The sequence below is a fragment of the Talpa occidentalis genome, unplaced genomic scaffold, assembly GCF_014898055.3.
Source record: "Talpa occidentalis isolate TD23 unplaced genomic scaffold, MPIMG_talOcc4v2.1 talOcc4.6, whole genome shotgun sequence".
Lineage (NCBI taxonomy): Eukaryota > Metazoa > Chordata > Mammalia > Eulipotyphla > Talpidae > Talpa > Talpa occidentalis.
The window spans coordinates 2235956-2254194 of NW_023604972.1; the positions used below are offsets into that span (position 1 = coordinate 2235956).

General features: G+C 56.1%; 1 protein-coding gene across 1 annotated transcript; it reads right to left on the reverse strand.

Annotated features, from left to right (window-relative positions):
• Window positions 1-533: 533 nt before the first annotated feature.
• LOC119261291 (uncharacterized) lies at window positions 534-17811 on the reverse strand. Its single transcript, XM_054688292.1, has 6 exons — window positions 17659-17811; window positions 6728-6927; window positions 5989-6109; window positions 5364-5618; window positions 3717-3892; window positions 534-919 (listed from the first exon to the last, which is right to left on the reverse strand). The coding sequence occupies exons 1-6, from the start codon at window positions 17809-17811 to the stop codon at window positions 559-561; spliced, it is 1266 nt and encodes a 421-aa protein (XP_054544267.1). The 3' UTR covers window positions 534-558.
• Window positions 17812-18239: the final 428 nt, after the last annotated feature.

Consider the following 18239-nt stretch of genomic DNA (forward strand, 5'->3'; position numbering starts at 1 on the left):
AGCTTATTAAACTGGGTAGTAATTGGCTTTCTGTGGCAAGTCTTAGAGACTTCTAGGATCAGGACTGGATGAGATTTTTCTTGCCAACCAGACACCTTATTTTGAACAAAGTGTACCCAATCTGTTTAGGCCATGAGGCAAGTGGGCGCTTTGCCGACACCATCTATCTCCCTGAGTGCATGGGCCACCCAGGATGAACCCAAGTTGTGATGACCTGAGTGCTGGAGTCCCCCCCACCCCGAGTTTTCTACAGGGATTGCTAAAAACCAATATAAGTAAGACACTTCAGACCAGATGCAAACAAATCCCACTGCTGATTAGGCTGTCAGCAGCTGGGAGTGGTCCAGCCAGAGGCGGGAAGGGAACGCTGGCAGACCCGACCCTGATGTGGCCACGAAGTTCATTGTGAATTTCGGATTTCATGATTCACAAGCTCCTGGGTTGTAGCTTCTCATGTTTGTTGATAAACAGACGGCTTTGTAGGTACAATAAGAGGTCGAAGCAAGGAGGTTGGGTGGGGGGCGGGGGTTGAATCACTCAGACAGGGACAGGGGATGATCAGATTAGGACGGCGTCTTGCCTGTTTATTGGATCAGGTATCAGGTACAGACAGGACCTCTGCTCACTGGGTCTCTTTAGCATTTGTGCCAAGTGTCTGCAGGAGTGAAGCTTGGACATCTGAAACCGCCCTGCCCTGCGTTCTGACTGTCCTGTTCCACTTCGGGCGGAGGCTGTCTTGGCCAGTCTAGCGGGCTTGTCATGAAGGTCATCCCTAAAACAGTGCAAATGGTCCCATCCTCCTCCTCTTTCAAAGATGAAGCTATAGCCGCAAATCTTCCAACCCAGGAAGCTGGTAATGGATATTTTTGTAGATGATGTTATGCGATTATTGGATGAAGAATTGATTTGCTCTTGTTTACTGGAACCACAGAGGAAAAAAATCACAATTAATTTGAAATTAGCCATTTAAGAAACTGAAAAGTAGTCAAAAGTAGTTTTGCTATTTAAATGAAAAAGAAATAGTTGGTTGTCTTCTGTGACACCATGTCTGACTCACTTCATGCAAAGAACATAACAAAAGAAGGATAGAGAAACCCCCAAATCATGAGACATGGAAAACAGAGAGTAAAACGAAGGATGTAAACACAACCGTATCAATAATAACATTAAACGTGAATGGATTACCAATACAGTGAGAAGGTAGAGATTGTCAGAGCATATAAAATCATCTAACTAGGTGCTGTCTATAAGAGACACACACATTTGGATTTAAGGATACAAGAGATTGAAAGTAAGAGAATGGAGGAATAAAATACATGCAATGAGTAACTCTAAGAAAGCTAGAGCAAATATATTAATACCTAGAAGAGAGGTTTAAAATAAAAATAGACATCTTATAATGATATTTTATAATATTTTGTAAGGAGGAAAAGATCAATCCATCACGATAACATTTATAAGCTTACATGTGCCTAATAACAGAGCACTGAAATGTGTGAAGCAGAAACTGGCTGAAGTGAAGGACGATACAGATAATTCACAATAATATCAGTAGTTGGATACTTCGTTACCTCACTTTCAATAGTAGCTAGAACTAGACAGAAGATCAACAAGGAAGTGGAAACTTAACACTGTGACGTGACCAGAGCTAAGAGTCATGTATAGAATATTCCACCAATAGCATCAGATTGTGCACTTTGCCCTTTGTATCCTTGGGCTCTGCACCTGCAGATTCAACCAACCAAAGATGGAAAACACGTGCTGTGTGTTAGCCCTTGCGTGGCTGCATTTGTGGATAGACTCATGGTTACTCCCTAAGCAGTCCAACTTGGTATAACAACCGTCCCTAGCGTTTACCTTGTGGTCCGTGTTATGAGTAATCTAGAGATGATTTCACGTATGCAGGAGGGCGCACAGCATAGGTTGTATGCAAATATGCCATGTGCAGTTGACAAGGTTTTGATGAGTCTCGATGAGTCTTGTCGTCCCAGGCCACCTTTCACTGGCAATGGCGCAGGGGCTGGGCCGCCACACCCATGCCTGGCCGAGTGTTCCCCTGGCAGCCGGGCCTTGCAGCGGGCTCTCCAGAGCTGCGGCTGTGCAGCTTATGTGAGTTTGCAGGGCGTGTTTGTAGTTTAAAATTATTGTGCCTAGAAACGTCAAATCAAACATTTGCTGCTCGAGACCCTGCCTGCCCGGCCCTCGGCTCCCCGGGCTCTGAAATGCCGGCAGTTCTGCTCCGTTTCAGATATGGGTTACCATTCTGAGGGTGTCGCTGCTGTCCACGTCACGGCCGGGTCTTCTGTCTCGACCTCCAGGTGTCCTTCTGGCTTGTGGGCGCTGCCCCACTGTGTGCTCACTTGGTGGAGAGAGAGCAGCTCTGTCCTGTCTCTTCTAGCACAGTCTCTTGGCCGTCACCCCAAACCCCATCTGCCAATCCCATCTCCTTAGGATCAGGGTTTCCGCATAGGAATTGTGGGGCTGGGAGACATAGACATTCAGTCCCAACTCCGACAGACCCTTACAGTCTGCCATCCTTGACCTTGCCAGGACCCTCGCTCCCTCAGTCTTCGCCGTCTATGTCGTCTTCCTGCCCTTCCTGCTGCCTGGAGAGGCAGCTCAGCCTCCTCCGGTGTCTGCCCCGCCCCAGGCCCTGCACATCGCTGTCACAGCATGGCCACTTGTGGGCCTTGTCGCTCACCCCACTGGCTGGCGCCCAGGGCCGTGTGGGACTCATGTCTGAAGGCCTCGTGCCCACCCCATGGTCAGCACTGGGGTGTCGTTGAATGCGTGGATGAACAAACGAGTGAATGAACGAAGCTGCGGGACTGCTGCCCTCCCCTCCTCATCGCCCACATCCCCCCTTCTCAGCATCCACTGTCCACCAGTGCAGGCCGTACTTCCTCTGCCCCACAGGGACCCACAGCCCCTGGTCCCCTACCTACTGGCTGGTCTTGCCCCAGTTTGTTTCCTTGCCTGCCTCCCTAACTCCTCTGAGAGTATGGGGGGACCCTGAGGATACCAGCCCTAGGCCAGCACGGCCCCTGACCTGGTGACTGGGAGTGAGCAGCCTGGCTGGACACTCGCCCAGCTCTGTCGTTAGTGCCCCTTCACTTTGAGCCCTGCTCTCACTCTAAGTGCCTCAGCACCCCCCGCCCCCACTCCCCCCCAGCTCTGGAGTCATTTTCTTGAGAGGAGCCAGGGCAGGTCTGAGCTCTGTGTGTCCCGCCCGCTGCAGGCACTTGGGGTGTCCGCTGGGGAGCAGACTTATCGAGCCGCGTTGAGCGGCTTATGTAGAAAGGGTGTGGAAACCACACAGGGGTTGCGCCATGCCTGGAAGCTGCTAATCGAACTGCTTATTCTTGGTGGTGTGACTTCACGACTCATTTCAGCAGAGGTGGGGCAGAAACGACCTGTGACTGGGGCCTTTTCTGGGACTTCTTAAAAGGCACTTCAGTAAAGGGGAGAGTCCAAAATGGTGCAAGGAGTTTGTCAAGAACCAGTAAGTGGCAACTGAAAGAGCAAAGACCTTGTAGCAAGTGGGGACTTGGACAAATCCTTTACCTGCTTTCAACTGAAATTTGGTCCTTATGAAATGAGCGAAATAGCCCATGCCTTCCCAGGACCTCATAAGCACTACATGTGTAAAGACCTGACGCCTTATGCCTTCCCGGGAGGGCAGCCTCTGTGCCCAGGTATGCAGTAAAGGTACCTACCCTGCTTTTCTCTTGATGAGACAGTGCCCGGACCACCTGCTGCCTCCATCCTCAGGTCCTGGCTTACTCTCTGGCACCTGGAAGCTACATAGCAGAGCAGGAGCCAGACCACCTGGGTCCAACCTCTCACCCCCATTTACTGGTCGGGTCTCCTTGGCTAAGTTATTCAGACCTTCCTGTTGGGACAGTAGAAGGAGACACTAATAATACCCTTGTCATAGGGCTGAGAGGTGACGGAATGTGGGAAGTTTGGACGGCTGTGTAAATGTTCTAGTACTTGGTTCTAGTACTTGGTGCATGTTTGTTGCGTTGTGCTGGATTCTGTGCTGGCAGAGGGGTGTGGGTGCTGCCACGACGCTTTATTTTTCTCGCAGCGCAGTATCGATCCCCACTGCGCATGCCCGCCTCCAAGTTTCTCTTCTATTCTGCATCTGGTAAGGTTTTACAGGGAAAATCTGAAGAAAAAGGGAAATTGCACATGCACAGAATGTTCTAAAGGAAGTTTACCATGTTCCTGTGAACGGTGATAAGCTCTTCTTGTTCCTCTCTGCTGAGAACGTTGTTTGGTGCCTTGTGAATATGGGTAGCGATTTTATCAGGCATTGTTTGTTTGTGGGTGGGTGTGTTTGGTGGGAAACTGAAGTAGGCAGTTTGTTGCTAATATTGGAAGCTTTTCATGAACTGGGATGCTTTGAAACTAGTGTTTTATGGCTCTGTTGGGGCTAATTCAGTAGCATTTAATCTTCTGTCAGTGCGCTCTGCTCTTGGAGAGTGATGGCATGTTGGGGAAGGGGCCTCGCTGGTGGCTGGGAGGGAGGCTGGCAGGTGGGCGGAGAGCAGTGGAGGGCAGGGGTGTGGCCTGCAGGGCAACAGGTGCGAGGCAGGATGGAGCCAGGTGCTTCCCAGGCCGCCAGGAAGGTGGCAGCTCCGCCCTGGGTGGTGGCGTTGAGGGGGACCGCGGGGGTAAGCTGATTCTCAGGGGAACTCAGCCCTTATCTGGCTCTTCTCTGGTCAGTCCCTGGAAGGGGCGGCCTTTCACCAGGCCCTGTAGAGCTGGGTCCTTCCCTTGACCTGGGCAGGCCTTAGCAAGCAGGGCTCCCCCTGGCTCAGGGGACACGCGTTGGTGGGAAGCCTACAGGCAGCAGGGAATGGGGCCGGGATTTGACTCTGGTCTGACTGACGTGACGTTTGGGCTTTCTAGGGGAGCTTGACCCGGTCGGGGCAGGAGCCCTGGCAGTCCTGGAGGGCTTTCTGGAGCAGGTGCTGATGTGGCTGATAGACCTTGCGAGGCTAAGCAGGAGGTCAGGGTGGGGAGTCTGCTTGGGAGCGAAGAGGCAGGTTGGTGTCCTGCCTCCCCGTGTGCATCAGATCAGCTCTACCCTCTCCGGCTCTGTCCCTTCTGCACAAGAGGCTGTGGGGCCTTTCTTGTCCCATCAAGGCTGGAGCTCGCTCCTCTACGTCAGTACTTGCCAAATATTTTTCCCTCTGTTGACACCCTCTGCCTCCCCATGCTCCTTTGCGGCTTCAGTAGGTGTCCAGGCAGGGGTCACTGTCATGGCAACAAGGGCTGTGTCCTGCCCATCATTTGAAAGGCTCCAACGCCTGCTGGCCACCCAGGCTGTCAGTGCTGCTAGCAGGCTCACTCACCGGGAGAACTGGGTGATGCCAGGAGCAGGCGAGTGCCCAGTAGACCTGTGTCCACCTCCCAGAGTGGCTGCGTGTCCAGGGGGGCTCAGGCCTGCGCCTGAGGTGGGTCTGCTGCTGAGCCAGTGTCGCCACCGGTAAACATGGTGAAGTTATCTGCCTCAACCTCCGCCTTGTCCTGAGTGGGTTGGGCAGCGTGGCACAGCGCCGCTTCCTCTCTGCAGAAAAGCAGCTCTGTGGTGGAGTGATGGGCGCATGCTTCAGATGTGGGGAGATTCAAAAATAGATTAAAATGCACAATACAGCTGAGCTAAGCTTTGGGCATCTTCCCCGTGGGCTTCCCTCCCCGTGGGCTGCTCTGTGCGTCCTGTGTGGCTCTGCCTCATGAGATGTTCTGCCTGTGGCTCACCTCTGGCCTCTTCTCTCCGACCCAAGGAGGATGCAACCTCAGTGCTTTCCTGCCTCCAAGGTGCCTCCTCCAGGCAGCCCTCTGTGTTGACTCCAAGTCACTAGTTTGAAATGCTAGGGGTCACTGTCTTTTCCCTCCGTGGTATAAACCTTGCATGGCTCCCTGCTGTGCTCGAGATCAAGTTCAAACCATTTAAGGACTTACTGTTCTTCCTCCCACCTGAATCGGAGGAGGAGGCAGAAGAAATCGGTCCTCTAAGGGGAAGCCCTGTTGAGTCCTGGAGAACGGCTGGGAGCACAGCAGTGTCTCCGAGGGCCTCAGGAAGGGCTGGGCTTCTCGCCTGGGGAAACTGAGGCCACATCAGCTGTGTGACTTCTCCAAGTCACTCAGCAGGTTGAGAGGTGTGAGTCCAGGCCCCTGCTTTTCTGCACCAAGGCCGCCTGGTCCCTTGCCAGCTCTCCGGGGCAGAGGGAACCCGCCTTTCTACCTGGGGCACTGGGCTTGTGTTTCCTCCGCCAACACCTGGGCTGGCATCAGTACAGGGTGCGGCACCCTCCCTCCCCGAGCCCAGAATCCCTTCCGGCTGCCAGCCCCGGGACTTGTCAGAGGTCGTTCCTTACCTGGTCACGCCGACCGCTCGTTCTGGCCGTTATGGGGGGCTCTCCCGCTTGATCACTTGGGGATTGGTCTGTGGCTCAGAGTAGGTCTGCAGAGGCCGCGTCCTCTTCCAGCTGGCCCTTGGCACGCTCCAGGCCTCCGTCGGGGGAGAGGGGCACTCGCTCCCCGGGACGCGGTTGTGGCCGCTGCTGGCTTTGGGTGTGAGAGCCCCGGAGCTGACACTTCCTGGCCTGATGACCGTGTGATTTCACAGTGGCCGCGGCTGGAGATAAAGCCGCAGCGCCCAGGGCAGCGCCAGTGTCTGCGTCTCCCGTCGAGCTGCTGGTGAGCAGACCAGTACGTATAGAAGAATGTCTCGGCTCGGGTGACAGGAGGCTGGAGGCCGGTGAAGCTGCAGGGAGGGCCTTGTACTGTTCTTGGGCGTTTCTGCAGTTTTGGAACTTTAGCAAAGTCGAGTTTGTAAAAGGTGCTCTCTGCAGGATGGCGGTTGGGGCTGGCTGCGCCGCCCGTCCTCAGGCCCTCGGTTAAGTTTGGAGCTACCTGGGGTGGGGAGGGGCAGCCCTGACATAGAGAGAGGCCCAGACTTCTCACAGGATTCCTTCCTCCCTCCACAGAGAAATCATCCCATTTCTAGAATTTTTGCTTTAGGATCAACTTTCATTTTTTCATTTCTCTCCTTCCCTTAAAATTTTCTTAGTTCTGTTACCTTCTAACATTGCCGAAGCAGTATTTGCTATTGTAACTACTCAAACAGGGAAATTCAGGGGCCTTCTTTTTCCCCACGCTGCGGTGAGTAGAGCCCCAGCTCTTCCCAGCGCCTGTAGGAACACCCTCAGACATACGCAGACCTAGTCCGGCTTGGTGTCTTTTTCCTTTTTATCCTTTGTGAGCCTGGAGCCTCCTCCTTCTCTTTGAAGATGCAGTTTGGGGGTCAGGTCACCTCCTCCAGGAAGCCCCCAGGCTCTGAGCGCCTCTCTACTCTATTGCTGTCATCTGATTACCAGCTGCTCTCCTGCCAGATGTTGGGTAGTGGGAGGGCAGGAGCTGTTTCTGTTTCACAATCTGCCCTTGAGCTGGGAGCCCAGGAGATGCAATCAGTGTCGGTGGGTGAGCAGATGGACAGGGGAGGCAGCCTGGGCGAGGCAGCCACATGGGCAGAAGCTTGCAGGTAAGAGAAGCATCCTCATTTAAAGACCCCATCCAGCCTGTGGGATGAGAGTCCGGGGCCCTGGGCATCTGGGAGCAAATGTCCCTTTGGGGGATGTGGCCACTGCCACGCAGGGGCTCCTGTGCCCTGGCTGATCTGTCTAGGCACTGATGTCCTGGCTCTGGGTGTGAGAGCCCCGGAGCCGACACTTCCTGGCCTGATGACTGTGTGATTTCACAGTGGCCACGGAGGGCTGGGCCAGCAGGAGGGCCATGAGCTGTGAAGGGAGGGGCAAGGGCGGGGTCGGCCCTCTTCTCCCTGAGGCCCAGTCCAGGACTGGCTCACCAGGGGCCCAGGGGACAGGAGGGAGCGCAGACCAGGGCTGGCTCAGCACAGGATCTAGATGTGGGGCTGGCCTCGGTCTCTATCTGTCCACGATCTTGACTCCTTCCTTATTAGAGACCTGCTTTCTGCAGCTGGGACTGATTAATGTTATCTGCAGATCGTCTGGTCGGTGCCACAGGCTGGGGTCACTGCCAGCCCCAGGAAGTAGAGAGTTCAGCAGGATGTGAAGTGGGAGGGCTGGCTTCTCAGCCGGGAGCTCCCGGGGCCTAGAGGTGCGCGCCCTGCTCCGAGCACCTTTCCCAGCCCGCTCACTGCCTCAGGCCAGACGGCTCCCGCTTGCCTGCTCGGAGGGATTTGCTTATGGGGAGAGAGCAGTGCTGGGGCACCAGCAGGCGGGTGGGTGTGTCCGGGAAAAGCGGAGAACTTCACGTGGGAGCGTGTGGAGAAGGAGAGACGTTCTGCTTCCTGTCAGTTGTTGACTACTGATGACAAACATCAATAAAGTTTGCATAGTTTTGCAGGAATATGTGCACCAGCTTCAAGGCAAACATTTGCTTGTTTTATGAAGGCAACTCAGCCTGTCTTGTGCTCTTTTCTCATCAGTAAAATGGAAGGAAATAGCCTATTTGCTCCAAAGAGTTGCTCGAGATATGTCTCTTGGCAGCTCGCCCAGTGCCTGCCTTCAGGAGTCCACCCCAGAGCAACGGCCGCAGGCCTGGCGGGCACCGGCAGAGGCAGCGCAGGAGAGTCAGGGGCCTGCAGAGCTGGGCCCTGCGAGCTGCATTCGTCCTCCAGGGGTTTTGACACGCAGCAGCTTGAGAACCTCTGAGAACCTCTGAATCATCGAATCTGGTGGCGATTACTAGCAGTAGCTAAGAAGGATAGTGCGTTTCTGACCTGGGGCTTGGTGGGGGTTTCCTGGGGGTTCAGAACATGGAGGCACAGCTGTGAAGGAGGGAGACAGGGAACCCAGTTTGGGGCTGGTTAGTCTGGCTATTTGGGTCCGGAGGGCAAGGGACAGATGGCAGCTGGGGACACAGGTCCGCAGGGCTGTTTGTCTGCTGGTGCTAAGGAAAGGCTCCGGCCCCAGGGGACTGACAGCTGTCCTTCTTGGAGGGAGGCGTGTGCTGCACCTGGCAGGACGCTGAGGGCCATAGGCGTGGTTCTGGGTCTCGCTGGTGGTTCGTGCTGCTTCCCAGCCTGGGCCCTCACAGCCTCTGCCCGCCCTGTGAACTATCGGCTTTTGCCCTTGCCTCCACGGATGCCCCCTCTTTGGCTGCCCCTCCCCGAGTCTGTGGCTTGATTGAATGTCTCCAGTCTGATCTGTCCCAGCAGTTGCTGGCAGGCCCTGGGCGCGGCTCCTTCCAGCCGCCAGGCTTTTATTTGGCTTAATGGTAATAAATCAATTTAGATATAGATCATATGTATATACTAGGTATGTGTAATACACATGGATGCTACACACACACACACACACGAGTTTCCCAGGGTGACAGTAACGAAGTGGCTGCAGAGAGAAGTTCATTCTCTATTTTTTTTTCTCGTGGGTGGGAAGTGCTGTGTCACTGTGGTTTTGATTTGCATTTCCTTACTGCCTAGTGACGTTGCGCCTGTTGGCCATGGTATATCCCTTTGGGGAAAATGTCTATTGAAATCCTTTGTCCATTTAAAAGAAGGTTGTCTTTTTGTTGTTGAACTGTAAGACTTCTTTATATATTCTGGCTACCAGCCACTTACTGGACCTATGATTTGCAAATATTTTTTCTCAGCCTGTGGGTTATAGTTTTATTTCCAAATACAGTCACAGTCTGAGGTTCTAGGTGGACATGAATTTTGGGGGAACAGTATTCAAACCATCACAGTATCGGGCCTCCCCAGTGGCGCAGCGGTTGAGCGCTGGGTTGCGAAGCTGCCCGCAGCCTCTGCGGCGCCGGTTTGATCCCCGGCTGCTCCCTGACCACCGGAGGAGGGTCCCACATGGCGCGCAGACCTCTCCTGCCGCCCGCTGCTCCCCTCAGCAGTGTCCTTCGGTCCTTCTGCCTGCTCTGCTCCCCCGCGCTTCTGACTACCCAGTGCTTGTATAAATAAATAAATAATCTTAAAAAAAAATTAAAAAAAAAAACCATAACAGTATCCTTCAAGTTTTTTAAATTTTGATCAAGTCCAATTTATATTTCCTCTGTCACTGTACTTTTGGTGTCTTACCTAAGAAGCCATTACCTAATTGAAGGTCTTGAAAATTTATTCCTCTTTCCTTCTACGAGTTCTATAGTTTCAGCGACGTTTAGGTTCGTGATCCACTGAAGTTCATTTTTGAATGTGCTGTGAGGTAGGGCTCCAGCCTCAGAACTTGCCTGTGAAGACCTCATTGTCCAGCACCATCAGTTGAAAAGGCTGCTCTTTTCCTATTGAATGGTCTTCACACCCTTGTCAAAAATCATTTGACTGTGCCTGTAAAGGTTTATTTCTGGACTCTCTATTCTACTCCAGTTTCTGTATGTCTGGCCTTATGCCATTAGCACACTGTCTTGATTACTGTAACGTGGTGGTAAGTTTTGAAACTGGGAAGTGGTATCTCCCCGCGTTGTTCTTTTGTTTTGTTTTGAAGGTTATGGCCATTGAAATACACATTTCTATATAGATTTTAGGATCAACTTCCTATGAAGCAGTGAGCAGGCATTTTGATAGGAATTGAATTGAATCTGTAATCCATTTCTTAACCATATTGTATCTTTTGATCCACAGACATTGGTTGCATCTGTAATTTCTTTCAACGACTCTAATTTTCAAATGTTGTGCATTTTTTGCTAAATTTATTCCTCGGTATTTTATTCTTTTAAATTTTGTACATTTTAGTTTTAAGTATTTTTATTTATGCACACAAGAGCTGGGGTCTAGGCCAGAGGTGCAGGGGGGTGAGAGGATCACCAGAGACAGAGCAGGGAGCAGAATAGGCGGATCTACTGAAATACACTGCTGAGGGGAGCGGCAGGGAGACCGGAGAGGTCTGCTGCCTCTGGCTAGTGATCGAATGCATGTGGCAGTGGCGGGTGGTAGCTTGATAGCGCTGAGACTTGAACCCTGCACCACCAGGGAGGCCTTCAATTTTGTATATTTCTAAAAGTTGTTTTATGAACAAAATTTCCCATTGGAAGAAACCCTTCCAGCTTGAGAAATGGCTCCGTTTTCCCCCTTCAAGGAGTCTTCTGGGGATTTTCCTTCCAGATGAGCTAGGTTGAGGCCCCCAGGCAGAAGGGCCTCGTCCGCCAAATCCAGCAGCTCAGCCCGGCAGTCCCTCAGGACCTCCTGGACCCAACCCTGTTTGGGGTGTGGATTCCCTGCTCAGGGCCTGCGTTGAACGGGGTGGTGTTGCCTGATCTCTCTGTCCTTCCAGCCATCAGCATCCTCCACCCACTGTCCCTGCGCCCAGTACCCCACGTGGCCGCTGAGCTGCAGCCGCAGGAGTCGAGACAGCTGAGACCAGCCCCTGCCGCCAGGAGCTCGCAGCCTGGGGTGCAAGAGTAGCTCAGACACACAGCGCTAGGCGGGAAGGACCCCAAGGCCGTCCAGATGCAGGCTGCCCACGGGGCTGTGGGCCAGGAGCGGGGAGGGCTGGTGCAGAGAAGGGCCTGTTTGGCTGATGAGAAGACAGAGTGAAGGATGAGGCCGAGGGCCGTGGCGTGGGGGACCCTCTGCTCTGAGGACAGACAAGGGTCCGGGGCGGGGTGGGGGTGGGCACAGGCAGAAGAAGGGGGCCCTGGCTTGGGGGTGATCCTGTCTGGTTCTCAGTTGGGTTTTCTTCTGTGTCCTTAAGAAAGAAAGACCATTTTCTTCTCTTCTGGACATCTGCGCTGTTTATTCCTCCCTGCTTCTAATGTGGTTATAAATGGAATCACCCGCAAATTCTGTTCACGAATTGGCTATGCTGGTGTGCAGGAGAGGAAGCCATCTCCTGGGCACTCAGCTCCTTCCGCCCGCACTGGGGGCCCCCAAAGCCGGTGGGGCATGCGGGCTGGGCCCCGTGACTCCTGCCCCGGGGCGGGCTGCTTCTCTGAGCTGGTCTCTGCCACTCTGTGCCCCGCCCAGCCTGCCTGCCGACCCGTCCTCTCCTCCTCGCACTGCTCTTTCTAAGAATTCTTCCTTTTCGGGGCTCCCCCGGTCCCCAAATAGAAGCCGTTCTTGGCCTCCTGCTCCTCAGGACTCTGGCGAGTGTCCTGATCACACTCTCGCGACCCACATTTTATGCACTGCAGCGGGGACAGAGATCTCCCCTCGGCCCCAGGGGTGGCTGCACCGAGGTCTGTTGAACCAGGCACACCCTGCAGATTATTGTCCCCTTGGGGCAGGTTCTGGAAAGGAAGCCACTGAGAGAAAGCACTCCGTCCATGCATCCGTCCATCCTCCATAGCTAGCGTTTATGCAGAGATTGCAAGCAGCACCCCAGAAGACTGCTAGTTCATGCCACCGAGAGTGACTGAGGACGGCGACTTTCCAGGACTGCCAGCTGGGGTGTGGACAGCCCTCGCCCCAGTGATGGGGCACTGCCCCACAGCACTGGTCAGCTGTGAGGCTGAGTGTCTTGTCCTGGCCACCTCGCTTCTTCTTGATTTGTGCTGATTTTTTCTGTTGGGGTGTCGCTTAAAGCAGTTTGGTTTACAAGCCCCTCTGTCTAGCCTGGACATTAACCTGGGGTCTGTTACAGGTCACAGATACTTTTCCCCAAAGTGTGGGTGCTGTTTCTGCTGTGGACACACTGTGGGAAGAAAACACACTGCTGTGCAGAACGGGGCGCAGGCAAGCCCCCTGGAGCAGCCTCCACAGCCACATGTAGCCATTCACGGGGTGTGGGGGGATCCAGGGACCTGGCATGAGACCAGAGCTTCAGAGTCTGGGCGGCCGGCAGCCCTGTTGCACTCCCCGAGGACGTCCAGTACTTGGACATCAGCAGATGAGCTGTCTTCTTATTTTCCGCGTTGTGGACTGCACGCCCATGGATGCCGCGAAGCTCGGTGCCTGGCTGCCTCAGGGTAAGTCGGCAGCCAGAGGCCTGGGGCTTCCTGGAGTCTCCGCCCTGGAGCCTGATGCCTGCTTCCCACCAAGCACTTTCAAGCATGTTCCTTGCCACACCCTGAAACGCAGCACCTGCCTGGGGTTGTTTTAAGCACTTGGTGTGAGTGCTTAGAGGGGGCTGATGCCCATGCCCACCCGAGGCCTTGTGGGGGTGCTCCCAGAGGAGGAGGGACGCAGTGTGTTCCCAGGGGAGTGGGCCCCCCTCCGTGGCAAGGCGGCCACTCTGCGGGAGCTCTGGGTAAGGGCTCGTGGGAGGTGATAGTTGGACTCAGCCATCGATCCTTGGCCTTTGAGGCATGAATAGGAGTTTTCTGGGTAGAGAAGAAGTAAGGGCTGGCCTGGCTGATGAGCCAGCGCACACAGGCGAACAGGATATTTGGGTGACGCCAGCAGGTCATTCTGGTGGGGGCCCTGGGGTGGCTATCCGTCAACCGAAAACTGCCTTGGCTGGTGGCCGTGGGCTGGCTGCAAGGGCTCTGTCTGCCAGGGCTGCCGTGCCCCCTGCACACGTGTGCCTGCCCCGTGGGTCTTGAGTCCCCCTGTGTCCTGGGTCTCTCTTGCAGTAGCGTTCTCTTCTAGCCCAACATGCACCCCCAGTCTGTTTCCTATTTCTTTTTTTTTTTTTTTTAAGGGCTTCCTGTCTGATTACAAAGGGCACAGGAGGTTTCCTTTCAGTTCTTTAGCTGGTCATGAAACTGGGGCTTGGCCGGCGACCAGCCTTTCTCCACATGCCGCGGTGACTTCCTTCTGGGTTGCAGATGTGACTCGTTTGTGTCTTGCAAAAGGTTTTGATGTGAAAGCAAGCGAGTTACTAAAATAGCTCAGCGGGCTGGAGGCAGCGGGCCCGGGCGGAGCAGCCTGTGGTGCTCAGCGCTGGCATCCGGGATCCCACCTGCTGTGCTGTGTCAGTTGCAGCTTCGCCTCTGGACATCGCTTGTCGGCTTTGCAGGACACAGGGCAGTGGGTTCGGGCCACGGGAGATAAAGGAAGATGGGCCTTGGGCGGTCCCTCCGGTTGAGCAGAGTGGCTAGTAAGCGCCTGCTGTGTGCGGGCCGTGGGCTAGACTCGGACAAGGAAGACGTGGAATCCAGCCTCCCTGAGCCAGAAGAGGCTGGCAGGGTCTGGGGTACAGGAAAGACGCCTTCGGAGGCGTGAGGTCAAACCTGTTTTATTTTTGTAGCGTTTATTTCTGTGTGTATGAGAGACAATCTAGCCCCTTGAGCCTGTGATTTTGTGAGTATTATTGCTTAGAATAAGGCTGAAGTCGTCGTTAACTTTTTAAACATCAGTGGTTTTAAAGAAAATATGAAGCAAATACAGGTGCATTGTGAGGGAGAGCGAGGGGCTGTTTTGGGGTCCCTGCGTGTCCTCCATTTTGATTGCCCGGGCGCTGAGCTGCGGATTTAGTGTCCTCTAGACCTCGCGACTCGGCTGCAGCAGTGAGTTATGCAAGCACGCAGAAATCACAGCAGCTCCGGCGCGGTGACCGAGGCTGGGAAACACTGTCCAGTCCAACTGCCCACTCTCTGGAGTATGAAGTTGCAGTTCAGAGAGGGCGAGATGCGGCCCACGCTCACAATGCGAGTCGAAGGAAAAATGGGGTTCGAAATCGAGGGCTGGGGGTGCCCTGGAGGTTCAGGGCTCCCGTTCTACCCTGATCAAGCCCTGTGTTAACAGGGGGCCGGGCGCCCCTAGTCTGCAGCTGCACCCTGTGGCCGGGGCATCTGTGTGGAGCAGGTGCAGGGAGGCCTGGGCGGGCTCTGTGGCTCCTGCCGGGATTTGCCTCCTGGCTGTCAAGGTGGATGCATGTGGATGTGGCTCAACAGGAGCTCAGTCTGTCCTACATCAGCAGGTGGGCGGGTGGCTGCCTGCCCTGGGGAAGACCCTGAAGACCCCGCTGCAATAATGAGGCGTCATACTTCAAGGTGAAAGACCCAGAATGGCTTGGCATTGCGCAGAGTCAGGCGTCCGCGCGGGGCTGGCCTGCTCTCCTGGACACTTGGGCTTCTGTCCTAGGACATCTCGGCGTGCACAGCCGAGGCGGCAGGTGGGGTGAGCAGGGGTGTGGGAAAACTGCCTTGGCTGGTGGCCGTGGGCTGGCTCCAAGGGCTCTGTCTGCCAGGGCTGCTGTGGCCCCTGCACACATGTGCCTCCAGAGAGGGCGAAAGCCGGGCCTGGGGGTAAGGAACCGGCATTGAGGCTGCAGGGCCAGAGTCAGTTTTGGGGCTTTGCTGTCCTTTGGGGGTGTTGGGCAGTGCTATTCCAGGCTGGCACCTGGCACCCCCGTAGGTGGTCACAGCGTGTCGGGGCCGGCAGTGGTCACAGGGGAATTAGTCACAACTAGTCACGGCCACACCGGCTCGGTTCAGGGGACAGCTCGTTCCTTCTGTGCACAGCCTGGGGGAGACCTGCCTCTCAGGAGCGTGCCCTGGGCTTCAGCCGCAGAGCCGGCGTGTTCCCCCATGTGGCGGCCAAAGGGGGGGCTTCGATGGGCGTGTGGATCCGGGTTCTCTCTTCCATGCATGCCCTGGGCAGCTCCGTTGAGAGACCTGTGCTTTCAGAAATGCTTGTGAAAAGATTTGCTTCCTACCAGCTTCACCAGGGCAACTCTCTGGGCCCAGATGGAGTCTGTGGGGTTCTAGAGAGGCAGGCGCGGGTGTGGCCGGCCTGTCCATCAAGAGGGGGTGGAGGCAGGCCTGGGAGGGACCTGGGAGTGGGGCTGGCACGTGGTCTGCTCCTGGACACGGACACCACCCTGTGGGGCGTCCCTGCAGCGTCAGGCCGGGGCGGGGCGGGGATGCAGGCAGGAGGAGCCGCAGACGCTGCCCTTGAATTCCCGGCACAGTAGCGAAGGCTTTAGGCAGGAGAGCTCGGAATGGTGGGTCCTGCTTCCCAGTCCGTGGTCTTGGGCAGGCCACTTAATTCCTCTGGGTCACTTTCCCCTTCTCTAAAGTGGGGTGGGTAGGGAGGTAGCAGCATTGCTGCAAAGAACCCCGGCGCAGGCTGGGCTGGGGCCCACGGGAGCGCAGGGTGCGCCTGCACCTGGCTGCTCCTTCCCTCCTGATGTGCTGGAGTGTTCCTGCCGAGAGAAGCAGATGTTGGCCCTGGGGGGTTGGGGCATAGGTGGGCGGAGACCTGGGAGGAGGGAAGGGGGTGCGGGCACGGGAGCAGGGGTGCAGAGGGGCAGAGGCTTGGGGGACCGGTCAGCGGGACTGTCCTGCAGTGTCTCACCGCTGGCCGGTGCTGTCCCGGGGGCCCCGAGGCCGGCTGCGGAGGCGTCCAACCCCATCTTCCCCAGCCGGGACAAATGAGGATCCGCCCCGTGCTGGTGGGAGGCGGGAGGTGCGGCCCAGCCCACCCCGCTCCCCGGGAGCCTGGAGGCTGGTGGGGGGGAAATAATCCCCGTAGCTAGAAAGAGAACTTGATTTAATCTGGGCTTGGTGAGGAAGAGAAACACTGAATGTGAGTCAGGGACATTTCGCCCTGTTTTTTCATCTTCGGAGGAGACATGGAGGGAGGGTCCTCTCCGTGGAGCCCAAGATGGAGACCCAGGTCTGGTTTCCCAGCCTGGACCCGGCATTTCTGGCCCGGGCGGCCTGGGGCCGCGTCGCCGGATCCCGCTGAGCCCGTGTCCGTGTCCGCCTGTCAGCGCGAGAGCCGCTCTCAGACGCGGGACTCGAGGGTCGAGGGCAGCGGCCCCGCAGAAAGGCCCGGGCGGGACGCCCACTCCCGGGGAGAAGGCGAGACGTGGGGGTGGGGCTGTCAATTAATTTGTCTTCTTTTCTGAACCCCTCAACTTTAAAAAAAATTGTAAATTAGCATTTTATACTCAGGATCTGAGTCTAACGAGCAACCCGGCCAAGCAGTCCGCTCAGGGGGCCTTGGCCTCTGCAGACCAGCCCGGTGCCCGCGGAGGCTGGCGAGCAGGGGCGGCCAGCCTGCTCGGAGCCTTGAGCCGCCCCACGCTGCGGGGAGGGAGGGAGACCCCTGCGCGGTGCCTTTGCACGGCCTCCCGCTGCACAGGCCGGGCGCCGGCTGTCGTCTTGGGGCCTGCCACCCGGCTCTGGGGTCGCCGGCCCGGGGTGCGCAGCCCACGCCGTGCTGTCCTGCTGTGTGTTCCTGGGCCAGCTGTGTGGCCTCTTGGGGCTCCCCCCACTCCAGACTTGCCTGTTCAAGGGCGGCGTGCATCACAATGATCGGGAGGGCCTGCTGAGACTCACAGGCTGGGGCCGCTCCAGCTTTGATTCTCTGGGCCCCAGTGGGGTTCAGAGAACTTGAAATCCTAATAAGGCACCTAGAGGTGCTGACGCTTACTGACCCAAGCCCCACCCTCGGAGCACTGCTAGGATTACTGATAATTTTTAGAACGTTGCCGCTGTCACCCCGTATTGGTGAGCTCTACTCCCTGAGAGAGCAGAAGAGGAGACTCATCTACTGGATTCTGTTAAATCTCTTCTGAGAACTAAAGCCACACGCATTTATGCATCTGTAAAAACGCGAGCTGTCAGCCAGTGACGGCCTGTCTCTGAGAAAGCCGCAGCAAAGCACTGAGTCAAGCTAAGTCTCTCACGGGGCTTGGTGAGACTTGGGGTTGGGGATGGGGTGTCACCTGGACCCGACTCCTCCCCTCCGTCCTGTGTGGTGTCTGGTCTTGCGGGGAGCGGGGGGAAGGGGTGATGGCATCCCTGGGACGTGCGTTTAACAGGCACGTGCCAGCTGCCTTTACTCAGGGTGAGGCGCCGAGCCAGGCTCTCGGGGAGCGGAGGGGAAGGCAGTGCCAGGCTGATGGGGGAGCCAGGCAGAGCCAGCACAGCACCACGGGGCTGTGAGGAAGGGAAGCTGGGGCCGGAGGCCCCGGCCATCCCCGGGAAATGGCATCAGCGAAAGGTTCTCCCCGAGGTGATGCCCGGCTGGATTCCACAGAAGATGGGTGGTTGGGAAAGAGGGAGGGCATTCCAGGAGGCGGCTGTCAGCTCAGTTTGGGGAGGCGCTGCCGCATTCACGAAGGCCCACGTCAGGGCCAGTTCACCTGCTCCGCGCAGGCCCACCGGGCTCTTCTCCAGCAGGTGACGCGGGGATCCAGCCCCCACTTGGTGGTGCCACTCCCAGCACGTGGCTCCTGAGGTCTCGCAGCCCAGGAGAGAGGAGTCACAGGGGCTGTTAGGTCTGATGCCCAGCGTGGGGCCTGCCTGAAGGTCACCTCTTGCTGAACCAGCGACATAATGACCCGGTTGGCTGGTGAGCTCCTCTCTGCGCACAGCTGTGCCCCCTTGGACAAGGCACAGTCTTG